General features: G+C 36.9%; 1 protein-coding gene across 1 annotated transcript; it reads left to right on the top strand.

Moving 5' to 3' along the window:
- Positions 1 to 6,929: 6,929 nt before the first annotated feature.
- On the top strand, positions 6,930 to 12,639 carry PRDM13 (PR/SET domain 13). Its single transcript, XM_053460835.1, has 4 exons — positions 6,930 to 7,195; positions 8,506 to 8,637; positions 8,849 to 8,969; positions 11,113 to 12,639. The coding sequence occupies exons 1-4, from the start codon at positions 7,055 to 7,057 to the stop codon at positions 12,615 to 12,617; spliced, it is 1,899 nt and encodes a 632-aa protein (XP_053316810.1). The 5' UTR covers positions 6,930 to 7,054; the 3' UTR covers positions 12,618 to 12,639.
- The last annotated feature ends 626 nt before the right edge of the window (positions 12,640 to 13,265 follow it).

Raw genomic sequence — 13,265 nt, 5'->3', positions numbered from 1 at the left:
ATGTTTTACCTTGGAAATACAAATTACATTCCTTGTATTGCATGATATGATTTGCAATGCATGAAACCAATTAATTTACATAAACTTTAATTTTTGTGTTGTATATTTTTACAATTTGTTTAAGTTATGGTCATAGGGGGTTTACGAAATTGCTGGTAAGTCCTTATTGCTTGTTATCAGTATATATAATTAGTTGAATCACCAATACCATTTACAAACACAGAAGATAATTATTTTCAGTAGTAAAAAAGAAATGGGATTTTATTTTGGTCAAGAAGAAAGGTATATATAGATATATAGATATATATATATCTATATATATATCTATATATCTATATATATAGATATATAGATATATATATAGATATATAGATATATATATATAGATATATAGATATATATATATATATATATATATATATATATATATATATATTAGATGGCACTCCCAAAGTAGAGGGTATTAAAATCAAGACTGAATTTAACATGGATCAGTAGGAAATTAAAACATTCTCATTAAACAATCCACAAATCTTGAGATTTTCGTTACCCCTTGTGAATGAAAAGTTCTTTAACCCATTAACCAGGTGATTGACTGTGTGGCCCAGTGGTGGCATCGTGTTTGTGTAAGACCCCAGATAGACACCTGCGGTTAGTGTGTGTGTGTGAATAGACATTATTTAGTGTGTAGGGAGCTGTCAGGGGTGCTGACGAAAGGCTGAATGCTGGGTTAGTAACAGAGCTTTGCTGGCTTTACAATAACCCTTCAATGTGTCCATTCAACAAGTGCAACCAGATTTATTCCAACGGGTCTTTATGGTGGGGCATAGACTTTAAAGGCAAGAGGCTTCTCATTCTGCTTAATGAGAACTGAGGACCTGCCTTACAGCTTCAGATCCATGATAAGTCTGTCGCTGTCACCAGCAGGACGTGATTTAAGGGAATCGCTTTCTTGTGAGAACCTAGATTCTATGTTCGCGAACAGTTCAGAAAATTCATACACACACACACACACACACACACACACATATATATATATATATATCATAAAATAAATAAACCAGATAAAAAATCGTGTTATCTTCAAAATTATGTGAAAGTATTATTATTATTTTTATTATTTTAAAAGGCGATCTATATTTAATATTTTAATTATAGATTTTTGATCAAGGCTTTTAGCCGTTTGCTTTCCCGTGTCCACCATTGACATCTCTAATATTCTGCAACCCAAAATACAAGGAACTAGAAACTGAGGATATGTAGCTTTAACTGAGTTTCAGTTACAGGTTTTTTTTGTTTTCCCAGGGGACAAAAAACCCCAACTCAACATCACCTGTTAGCAGCAATCGCTTAAAATACATTTGGAACATACTTTAAATATATGTTAACTTCATCAGCAACTTATTATTTCCAATTCCACATAGCAGAGGTAATTTACAAAAGGGTTCCTTCCTGGGGTAGGATATGGGTTTAAGGACCTTGGACTTGGTATGTAACTCTCTTACCATAAAATCCAGAAAATGATTGAGAAATGACTTTATATCTGGGTCAACAGGACCCTGCCTTGTCTGCTTCTAGCACAGAAATAGGGTGAAATTGAGTTGCTCTAGATATGTACATTGATTCCTTACTTGCAAATCTGTGGAGAGGAGCAGAATGCAGAGAGCATCTGCTGCCTTCCCAGGGAAATGGAAAACTACATAATGCTTTAGCAGAAGGAAAAGTGGCTCGTATCAGCATGAATCCAATGCCCCCTCGAATTTGTGAAAGTTAATTGCTAACATGGAAAGAGGTTCCTGGAGTCCCCTGACCTTTGTCATGTTTTGTGCAATGTGGTGTTGACACCAGAACAGGGCAGGAGGTGGTTGGTTGGGGATACAAACAGGTTTTGCAGGATTTAATGTACAAACATTATATATTATATCTTCGGAGATACAAAATATAGCCATTGGAGACCTCTTTAGGTCGAATCTAGATCCCTACTTTTGGGTTTATTGACTTCCCATGAAATAATAACTATACTGTCTCTACTTACCAACTTTCAATTGCTTCTGTAATCAGAACACCCAATGTAAATGTAAAGTTACAAAGTTTTTGTTCCCTGTGTGAATCATATTGCCAGAAAATAATTTTGTCAGCAAATACTTAAAACACAAAACCACACACTGACAAACACAAGGACACGGATTGAAAGCATACACATAAACCGATCACCATCCCACGCACACACGAACCCAGATCGACGCGAATATAAATCACGCACTTACAAACTTTCAAAAGCATATCGACAGAATCCACACAATGAAAACTCACAAACAACACGCATACACAAGGACACAAACTGCAATTGCTGAAAAAACTAACAAACCGCACACAAAATCCACAAATACCGTATATGTTTAGGTTTTCACAAACATACAAGAAAAGGACACACAATCACAAAAACATCCCCGGGTCCACAAAAGGGCTTGGAGGGAGTTATTATTATTATTATTATTATTACTATTAATTGTGAACTGCACACAACCACAAACACACAATATAAGGGCTTCGAGAGGAGGTATTATTATTATTATTATTTGTGCGCTACAGACAATTACAAACACACCAAAAATATCCCATGGCCCATATAACTGCTTAGAGGTTGTTATTAATTTAATCCTTATTATGAATTGTGAACTACACACAATCACAAACACACAAAAAATCCCATGGTCCATATAAAGGCTTAGAGGTAGTTATATTATTATTATTATTATTATTATTATTATTACTATTAATTGTGAACCACATTACAGTATGTTCAATGATCGCGTGTAGGTTTTTACTGGAGAGGGAGTTAAGATGTCTTCTTCTGGTGTTTGATATTAGCTGATGTTGTCTGAGATGTTCTCTGTAGCCGGGTCCCTCTGAACCGCTTCCATCTTTCTCTGGTCTGGGAATCTGTCAGGAGCACTTGCTCTTTGATGGCAGTCCCACAGAGAGACATTAATCTGCTCATTTTCAGTGGCCTCATTATTGTTTAGAGTGCTCTTTAACACAAACCTTCCTAAAAGTCCCTTCTAGAGGAGTGTCCAAGCGGGTGGAAGGTTTCCACAAAACAATCTGAGAATTTCTGTCACTCTCTGCATATGCTTCTAAGTGCTTTAATCCCAATTAGGGGCGGCTGACACACGGTCCTATTCATCCCAATCACTTCTTGAATACATTTGCCTAGAAATGAACTTCACAAATAGACTTTGCCTTAAATGTGCCCAGTAGCAAGGAAAATCGAATTGAGTGAGTGGCTTATTCTATGGCGATGTGGGGAGAAAAGGTATGAATTTATAAGACACACCGAAACATATCAATTCAGTTACCAACTCAGTGACTTTTATTTGTACCATGTCAAGCGAAAGAATCCAGTTAAAAAGGAAATTTTCTATAGAAGCTCCAAAATAGCCTTTTTTTTTGCTCCCCATCCAGTTAAAATAAATGTTTTATCTCTTGCAACTGTATCCTTCTGCATGATCACAACTGCGATTTGGGATTCATAATAACCATTTTCCAATTGCAATCATGTCATCTGTTAGGTTTCCCATAGAATCTTAATTACTATTCAAAGGCAGGCATCTTGTCCCACCCGCCACCCCTTATACCCTGCACAGTTGGTCAGGACACGCTAACTAAACAAAGACCTTAACTTCATAGCCCCCCAGCCCCCCTCCACAAACACTCACACAGCTGGTTTCAAAGAAAAGTCAAAACACAATATTTAGATAATTAATATTGTTTTATATCATTTATTAACCACTGAGTGGAAAAAAAAACTGAGGATTTTGTTTTTTTGGTAGACATATTTTAGAAGAAGATCATATTCAGAAGGTTAACAGTTCATATTAACCTTAATATATGAAAAATAATTGAATCTTGCATGCAAATGAAATAATTGTATACATCAATTATTTTGATTAATAATCCACCTATGGTTTATCAAAAATGAAACCAGACTGGTCATGTGTGGTTATTTTCTTCTTCCTAAATGAATTCATCAAAAAAGTCGAATGAGCCCACCACTGTGTATTGAATGAAGCATTAGCCAGGTTGCCCAGCAGACACACTGACTGTGGTTTTCAAGTTATATTGAACCCTCTCTGAGCTGGAGGATATTATTGTTTGAATTGGTGGCCCTGGTGGGATATTGCTTTGTCCAACTGTGGTTCTGTAGATAACCTCTGTTATGCCTCATTATGGGGCAACCTGTTAAAATAAAAAAGGACACTGTACCAAAATGTTATTTAGTGCCTTGGGCAGTTCAGAGCTTGGCACACAAAAAAAACCCTCTTAGCTAATAAATAAATAAATGAAAACTCATCTTTGTGCAGAAGTTTACTTCTGTTAAGGAGAGTTCCATAAAGCTGGTTGGAGTCTATAAAACGCACAGAGGAATGTTTTGATTGAGTCCAAACATTGTCCTTAAATAAAGCTGAAACCATGTAATTAATGTGTCTTTTTAATAAGGGACAATACGATCGTTCAGGCTATTTAATTTCATTTAATTTTCCATCCCATTTGCTCCAAACACTGCTTTTACTTTTAACACCCAGTCTTTCATGCTATACCCTGCTCCACTGGGCACATTAGATTGGTTTCACCCCTTGCTTTTTTAAGGGAAGGATAAATGAAAGAAAATGTGTTTCTTTTCCTCTTTTGTGGACAATTTATTTCACTTGGAGAACTTCAACTCCGAGCCACAGGACAGAATAAAAATTGGCTAGCTGGTGTGAATGGTTCCAGAGTAGCCCTTTTCTTTTCTTAGTGGATGGGAACCAGTCACAATTGGCCATATTAATAAATAACTTTCCCTGCAGTCTCTCTTAACATGATCCTTTTGATAAAATTGTTCGCGTGTCGTTCACGCCTTTTGACACATTAAGGACTGATGGAGACTCTTCCCAAATAAAGCGGCTGGACACCTTTAGCCACTGATCCCTTTACCTCTTCACTTGTAACTTTAACTGTGTCATTTTAGAACCGTCAGGCCAGAGGTTATAAGAACATGCTCATGGCTTAAATTTATTACCCACAACTTCTTGTTCTTCTTCTTTCTCTCACTCTATATACCATTCATGGTAATGATCAAAGGGGTCATCTTCTTTTTTTCCTTTTTTTTTTCTTTTCAGGTCTGAGTATTATGAACAAGACAATTCAATGTCTTTTATTTCTAAAGTGTTCTATAACTATACAGGAAAGTTAAGATGGGCTATAGTGGTTTATCTAATTTCTCAGGGTAGACGGATCCATATTAGTATACATTAGACAGCCCATGGACAGTTCAAAAAAACGCCTGTGTTTAGGCAAAAGCTCATCGTATAGTTATTTATTATTATTATTATTATTATTAGATGGGGACAGGAACTTACCTCCAAATTAACAAACAAGCCAAAAAATGTTTTTTTCTGGCGTTAGACACCTTGATATTGTTTCACAATATAATATTTTAGGCAACTTGGTCTCTGTATTCTTAAACAGGAATGAGGAAATAATGCCATGGAATCCCGTATCACTACATATTTTTTTATTCGTCGGAATGAGGATATTAATTATAGAAATAATAAAGAAATAGTTATAAATAATAATAAAAATAATAATAATAATAATAATGATAATATAAAAATACGATTTATCTATCTATCTATCTATCTATCTATCTATCTATCTATCTATCTATCTATCTATCTATCATCTGTCTATCTATCTATCTATCTACCTATCCCTAGCTACATTAATTTGAAACTCAGTTTTGTATCATTTTGTCTTTATATCAACAGACATCGCCCCACCTATATATCCCTATATCCATCTGAACTAATAATCAATTGAGCAATTACTTTCTTAGTGTTAACCCCTTCCTCGATCTGTTGTTTAACACCTTGCACCGTATATACCGTTGCTGAGTAGCCCATGGTACACACCATAGAGACAGAGACTCGTGTTACAACTTATCATTTATAACATAGGCACAAATGACCATTAATAATAATAATAATAATAATAATAATAATAATAATAATAATGTGACATCCTTGTATTAATATAGGAGAGCACCCAGGTGGCTAAAGTGTTCAAGGACACAGTGAGAGCTGTTCTGTAGAAGAAAAACTATTGTTTCCAATGACTATACCTCATAAGAATTGGCGAGGATGATGGGAGTTGCAGTTGTCCACCCAGTTCTAGGTTGTGAGGATCACTGGAAACCATTGCTTAGACGTTGTGTACTGTAAAATGTCTAAGGAAAGTGCCTGGTATAATAATGATTGCTGGTTAAAGAAAAAAAGTTGGAAGTATTTTCTGGTGTTTCCCATCAAGTACCTGCCTAGGGTTTGTTTGGCACACGCCAGGAATCAATAGAAGTTAACAAGTCCTCAAACATTCCTGGTCTCTTTGTTAAACAGTCCTTTTGCAATAAAGCCAAGGGAAGAGAATTAAAAATCTTTGAAGTATATTAAACCTCAAAAGGCTCAACCAAGTAGACTTAAATTTGTCAGATCTTCTGCAAAACTGGTTTGTCTGCGAACAATGAGGAGAAGGGAAATTTATGAAGAAATTATACAGTGTATTTGTCACTTAAAATATCGTAACTGTCTAGGGGACAATACCACATGCCGAGGATTAATGGTTTCCCCAGACCTTCGATTCACCAGAGTCTTTTCTTTGCCCTTGACAAATTGGATTTTTAGGAATGGGAAGGTCGCTTGAACCATTGTCTGGTTACCATTCATGGGAGCTGATTATGCAGGAGGGTTAGGGAAAGTCTCCATGTGACCCCCTTGGATGAATCTCGGCAGCTGCTGGAACAGCTCAACTCTCTCACCAAAATCAGAGCCCTAGAGCATTAACGTGCCAAGGGGTAGCCCTCCCGATCCTATAGAAAAGCCGGCGTGCAAAGAGCGGCGCGTCACTCTGCGGGCGGAGATACGCCTCTGTGGTGGTGTCCTCTCTCTAGCTCTCTCTCTGGCTCTGACTGACTGACTGAAGTCCTAGCGGTCCCTAACTGGTCACTTCCACGGGCAGCATGCATACAAACAGGGCTCCTGCCAACAGCGTCAGCGCAGACAACTGCATCCCGGCTGGCCTGCGCCTCGGTCCCATCGTGGGCATCTTTAAACTTGGGAAATACCTTTCAGATCGCAGAGAGCCTGGACCAAAGAAAAAGGTATTTTCCTTCTTGGATGACAGCTACTGCATGGCTTAGCAGGTGCAATCTTTGGTGCTGATGATAACAATGTGTTAGGAGAACGTACTTAGGACTGCATCTAGAGCTTGCTACACTGTAACTTCTACTGCCACAACCTCAAACCTACTTTATGCACCTTTTGAAGAAGCTAGGAAGGTTTTCTGGAATAAATGAATGCATCACTGGTAGATTACAGATTTTCTATACATTTAAACAATACTATGTTTAAAGGATATGCAGGCTGCTTATTACTACTGATATATATATATATATATATATATATATGCAATTATCTATAAATAATTTTTATTTAATTTTATAAATATATATATATATATATGTGTATATATGCAAATTAAGAAAACCTTTTAGCACAAAATCGACTTTGCCTTAGACTACATCTGCATAGACTTTATTTTATATAATTTTAATATATATATATTATATATATAAGTATATATATATATATATATATATATATATATATATATATATATGTATATAAGTTACGGAAACTTATTTTAGCACAGACTTAGCATAGACTAAATTTTATACAATTTTACAATTTTCGTCTTCAGAAAAAAGTATTTTTTTAATAATTATTTCTGTCAGCGACGAACTTATACAAGATTGGATCTAAAATGGCACTGACTTTAATTATCAAAAGTTATTTATAAAATGTATTGGATGACGATTCTAAAATTATCTTAAGAGACTAAAAAATATTTTCCGAAAGGTAAATCAGGAAGGACATATTTTAAAAGAAAATGCAGGATAATAATAATAAAGACATGATAATTACTAAACATATTAACATTTATCGGTAAATAATTGTCATAAATAACAATGGCTCCAAATCGATATCTTTTGTCACACGTTCCGCTTTGACTTTTAATGCCTTTTAATTGTTTTTAAACGCCCTGCCAGACTGTTCAAATTTATATCTCATCATCTGGCACTATTGGATTCTCACATTAGTCTGCATTGTTGGAATGACTTTCATTACATAGCCATTCAGCGGCGCCTTGATATGCCTTTTATTATATGGTCCCTTGGGTTTTTAAGTTATTGACTCGATCTTTCCAAAAAGATCCGTAACCACAACTGTGAATAAGTAAATGCTTCGTTGCCTTAGGCTGTTTGCAGGGAAATAGGGGGGGAGAAAGTGAATTCATTCCAAATGAACTTGAACCTCTTGCAAGAATTATTGTTTCACCTATCCATATAAAGAAATTAAACTTGGGGGTCTTCCAAGAACCAGAATGTGATTGGAGGTGTTTGTGTTCTAGGTGCGGTTTGTAAGAGGGGAGCTGTTGGATGAATCTGGGGTTCCCTCTCCAGAATGGATAGGACTAATCCGTGCGGCCAGAAATAGCCAAGAACAGAATATTGAAGCTTTCTCTGACTTGCCAGGAGGACAGGTACTGCCATATTATGACTTCATTCTCTAATGACATTTCAATGGCCCTTTATGTGATCTCTAAATCCGATTACAATTAGACACAGGGTTACATTTAAAACATATCCCTTGAAATAGACGCAACAGTTGATAAATAAAACGATGAGCATGCAAGTATTGCCCTAGTTGGACTATATCACCACACTCGCTGACCAATGTTCCTTATCTACCAGATATACTACAGAACTCTCCGGGAGGTGCAGGCAGGAGAAGAGCTCACCGCCTGGTACTCCAATTCTTTGGCTCAATGGCTTGACATCTCAACTACTGCTACTCCTACCCATGACGAGAAAGGTACGAGTTAATTGGTTCTGTTGTCTCCATGTGGGTATTTTTTTCTATGAACATAGATATGTTTGGATTTTATATATTTTTTTCATCCTAAAATATGTATAAAAAACAAAATTAAATAAAAATAATATTAAATCAATAAACCCACTACTGAACATGTATTACAGCTAATCGGTAACATTGTAATTTCTTATTGTATTCCAGTAATAAATACAGATGGAGACAATTGTTGCAGTTATGAAACCTCCGATCTTTATTTAGTATTTTGGTAAAATTATTTATAATTTTATCCATTCAATACGAATATTTCAGAGATTTATTAAAACCTAGATGTCTATATTAATAATACTGTAAATTTCCCGTCCCATCTAATTGCCATTTTTTTTAAAGAAGGAAGTGGCAACTGTTACATATATAAAGTAACCTGTACCCTTTTTTAATCTAGCCCCCGACAGCACAGATATTCTTTTTTTTTTTGTAAAAAATTAAAATCTAGAATATATTTTACTGTTCAGATAATCAGCATTGGCGAGTAAGACAAGAATAATACACATGCTATGGTCTAGAACTTTAAAATATAAAAAACTAAATAAAATAACTACTCTAGACCAATTGTTTCAGCAAATTAGGACATTTATTGTTTTCACGAAAGCTACAATTCTGATATAGTTAAAAATATGAAAATCCCAAAAAATCCCACAAAAGAAATTGCCTATAGACTGAACTTGTGTTCAAGGCACATGATTGTGGGAAGAGCACATATGAATGCATACATTTCGTTTTGTCTTTTCTATAGAATGTTTGCATAAAACTTTACGTCTATTGTTCGATTTACAACAATCACTGTTCATCGGAAGATTAAGGATAGAAAACATTTTCATGTCCAGCACATTCGATCTGCTTCCACTGGAAATGGCACATTAGCACTGAAAGCTCCCAAATTCCTTAATCTTCACCTAGTACCAGTCTGCCCTAATAGGATTACATCTAAACGCATTTCCTAGCTTTAAGATCAGTAAGAGAAAAAAAAAAGATCTCCAAATCATCTGATTAATCAAAACATCCCGCAAATCTGTAAACCAATTTACTCTTAGTAATACTGGATTTAATTTGGAACGAAGAAAATTAAATATTTCATAATATGAAACGTACTTGTAAGAAATACATTATTTTATTGCCATTTAAATATATGATGTAGAATATGAATTGAAATTGAAGAAAAATTCGTCACTTAATAGAAAGTTTTTTTTCACCCAAAGTATATATATATTCTATGAAAGTATCTATCTATCTATCTATCTATCTATCTATCTATCTATCTATCTATCTATCTATCTATCTATCTATCTATCTATCTATCTATCTATCCATCTATCTATCCATATACATATATATTTATGTCGATCAAATTATCAAATTAAACAGAAGAAGACGTAATATATTATATATACGGTATATTAAAGCGCTTCTGCGAAGTTTAGATAACTATTGAAATATATATTTTTATGTACTTTTTATTACATTTCCTAAGCTAAGATGTGGATCATACTGTAGGCAGATGCTACCAACGAATTTTTCAAATATTAATTCTCAATGACCACCGTAAAAACAAGGGGGAGAACCAATGAATCCTTTGTGGTTTGGGAAGAAGAATAGTTCTGAATGGATCGTGCTTAAATGTGTCTTTGTAGTGGAAGCTCATCATCATCATTTGAGCCTTTGTTGTATGAAGTCTTAAACCAGCCGACATACGCTACCTATTCTCTGTAATGTCAACAGATGGAGCAGATCCCAGTGCAAGGAACAGCTTTCTCCTCCTGGGGTCCCATTAGAGCAGCTGCCCCAGACTAGCAAGACTCACACAGGGTTAATATATTGAGCTGGCAGATTTCGTGTAGTAATCTCACCATTTGCCTTAAACACACATCAGAAGGTTGATACAGTGATACATGATGAGTGAGAATCAATTCCCAGACCTTACAAAACAAACAATTCTCATGATCCTTATTTTATACTTGCCATTTTGTTAATTTACCAAATTTAAATAGACTATACTATATGAACTGATGCATACTGATGCATACTATAGGCTGATTTTTGTTAATGTTATTCTTTATAACTTTTGTTTTTGTTCCTCTTTTAACAGGTGAAGAACGATTTATTTGCTGGTACTGTTGGAGAACATTTAAATTTCCAAACACTCTGAAAGCTCACATCCACTTTCACTGCACACTAAATAACGGCAGGGGATTTCTCAACAACGAGCAAGTCAGAAGCTCAGAGCTTTTCACCGTGTCTCCTAAAATCTCGGATAGCGTTTCCAATACGACCTCTGCGCTGAGAAGTAATCTCCTTCACGCCAACGGCGCAAGCAGGGACTCTATAAAAAGGGAGTCATCCTTATCTCCAGCACTCAATAAATTGGGAGTGATCAAGAAGACTCTAGGGAAAGAGGAGCAGGACCGGGCATTGGACATGAGCGTGACTTCTGCTAGGAATCAAGGACAATTCATTGGCATAGTGGGCAATGCCTGTGGTGGGAATGGCATGGCTTTTTATCCGGGTATCAGGTCCGCCTTCAAACCCACCGGACTGTCTAAATTACCTCATGCTGAATCCCCCAGAGAGGACACGAAAGCCGGTAGTTTGGGCTTCAGTAAACTTTTAAGCGGCACCAAACCAACCCGATCAGGGAACGAGGCTTTGCTGAGCAACCATCATACCAAGTGCTTGCACCCAGCAGATGGACCTTCCAATGTCCTCTCTTGTACCGCTGGCCTGAGGGGGTTCCCAATACTGTCTCATTTGGATGAAACGTCAGCATTTAAACACGTGGAGAGGGGGGTCCATGCCAGCATCTCCCCCAGCTCTCGCTACCACCAGATCCCACCAGCAGGGCTTCATTTCGAGAGGTTCTCCATCCCTCAGTTTGAAGGCATCAAGTCCTACTCCGCGGAATGTAACATCCCAGTTATGCCTTTCACCGTATACAATGGGGAGCTCCTGTACAGCGCCCCCTATTACCCCTTCAAGCTTCACTTCAGCAACCTCATCAAGTACCCGGAGTCTGTGTCTTACTTCAACGCTGGGCCAACCATGAATCCAGATTTGGGTTCCATCACCACCAGCATTGACCGTGAGATCGCCATGCACAGCAACCAGCTGTCTGAAATAGCCGCAGAAAAGAGCAGAGCTGGGAGGCTGGACGGCCTGGCAGGGGGTGCAGCCCCGGGAACTGGCAAACCCAAAAAGGGGCATCTCTGCCTTTACTGTGGCAAATTGTACTCTCGCAAATACGGTCTGAAGATCCACATGAGGACTCACACGGGCTACAAACCGCTTAAGTGCAAGGTTTGCCTTAGGCCATTTGGGGACCCCAGCAACCTGAACAAACACATCCGCTTGCATGCGGAGGGAAACACTCCTTACCGCTGCGAACACTGTGGGAAAGTACTAGTAAGGAGAAGAGACCTGGAAAGGCATGTCAAGTCAAGACATCCAGGACAGAGCCTAAGTACCAAGGACCAGGAACAAAATGACTCTTCCTACCCTCAGCCAGAGCCCAAGAGCGAGGACAATGACAGTGAGGTGGATGTTTGCTTCACGGATGAGCAAAGTGACCAGGAGATAGGGGGCAGCAAAGAGCACTAAAGTCTGCACATAGACATTGAGATTTATCAATATATATATACATATATAAATAAATATACATATATGCAGATGTATTATACATGTACAGGATGAACTGGGATGTAACTTTTTATGTGATTCTAAGCAGAACAAGCTTTTGGATTTCAAAAGAGAGATGAACATTTTTTTTGTACTGTAAGTGATGATTGTGGCAGTGAATGTTTAAGCGTGAGCAGTTGGGTGAGTGTGCGTCTAACCATGGAGAATATGTGATCAAAGTGACTAGTTGTATTTCAATTCTGTGCAAACCAATTTTGCACTAAACAACCCTGCGATAAATCCACCTTATTATATTTAACCCAGATTAACAAGACTTTTTGTGCCTTTGAAGTAAAATATTTTTCCACTCTATTCTTCTTATGCAACACAGACAGTGGTACTTATGTGAAATAACGGTAATACTAAAGTGATGGCAGAATAATAAAAAGGACTGGCCCTGATAATAAATATATTGTACTCCATGGCATAACTCGGAATGCATTGATCATGGGCACATTATAATGTTAGGATTTCTTTCTTTCTTTTTTTTTTTTTCAAGGATTTATTGTGAGGGACCAGTAGGAAATTTAATTTATTAACAGGGTGGTGGAAGGTATAGAGCTAGCCGTG

The sequence above is a fragment of the Spea bombifrons genome, chromosome 3, assembly GCF_027358695.1.
Source record: "Spea bombifrons isolate aSpeBom1 chromosome 3, aSpeBom1.2.pri, whole genome shotgun sequence".
In the NCBI taxonomy this organism is placed as follows: Eukaryota; Metazoa; Chordata; class Amphibia; order Anura; family Pelobatidae; genus Spea; species Spea bombifrons.
This window is presented reverse-complemented; position numbering and strand designations above follow the sequence as displayed.

Bases quoted from the DNA above. Each gene is read 5' to 3' on its own strand.
- PRDM13 (XM_053460835.1), top strand. From the start codon at position 7,055: ATGCATACAAACAGGGCTCCTGCCAACAGCGTCAGCGCAGACAACTGC. The intron at 7,196-8,505 runs GTATTTTCCTTC...TTTGTGTTCTAG, and splicing joins AGCCTGGACCAAAGAAAAAG to GTGCGGTTTGTAAGAGGGGA. The intron at 8,638-8,848 runs GTACTGCCATAT...CTTATCTACCAG, and splicing joins CTGACTTGCCAGGAGGACAG to ATATACTACAGAACTCTCCG.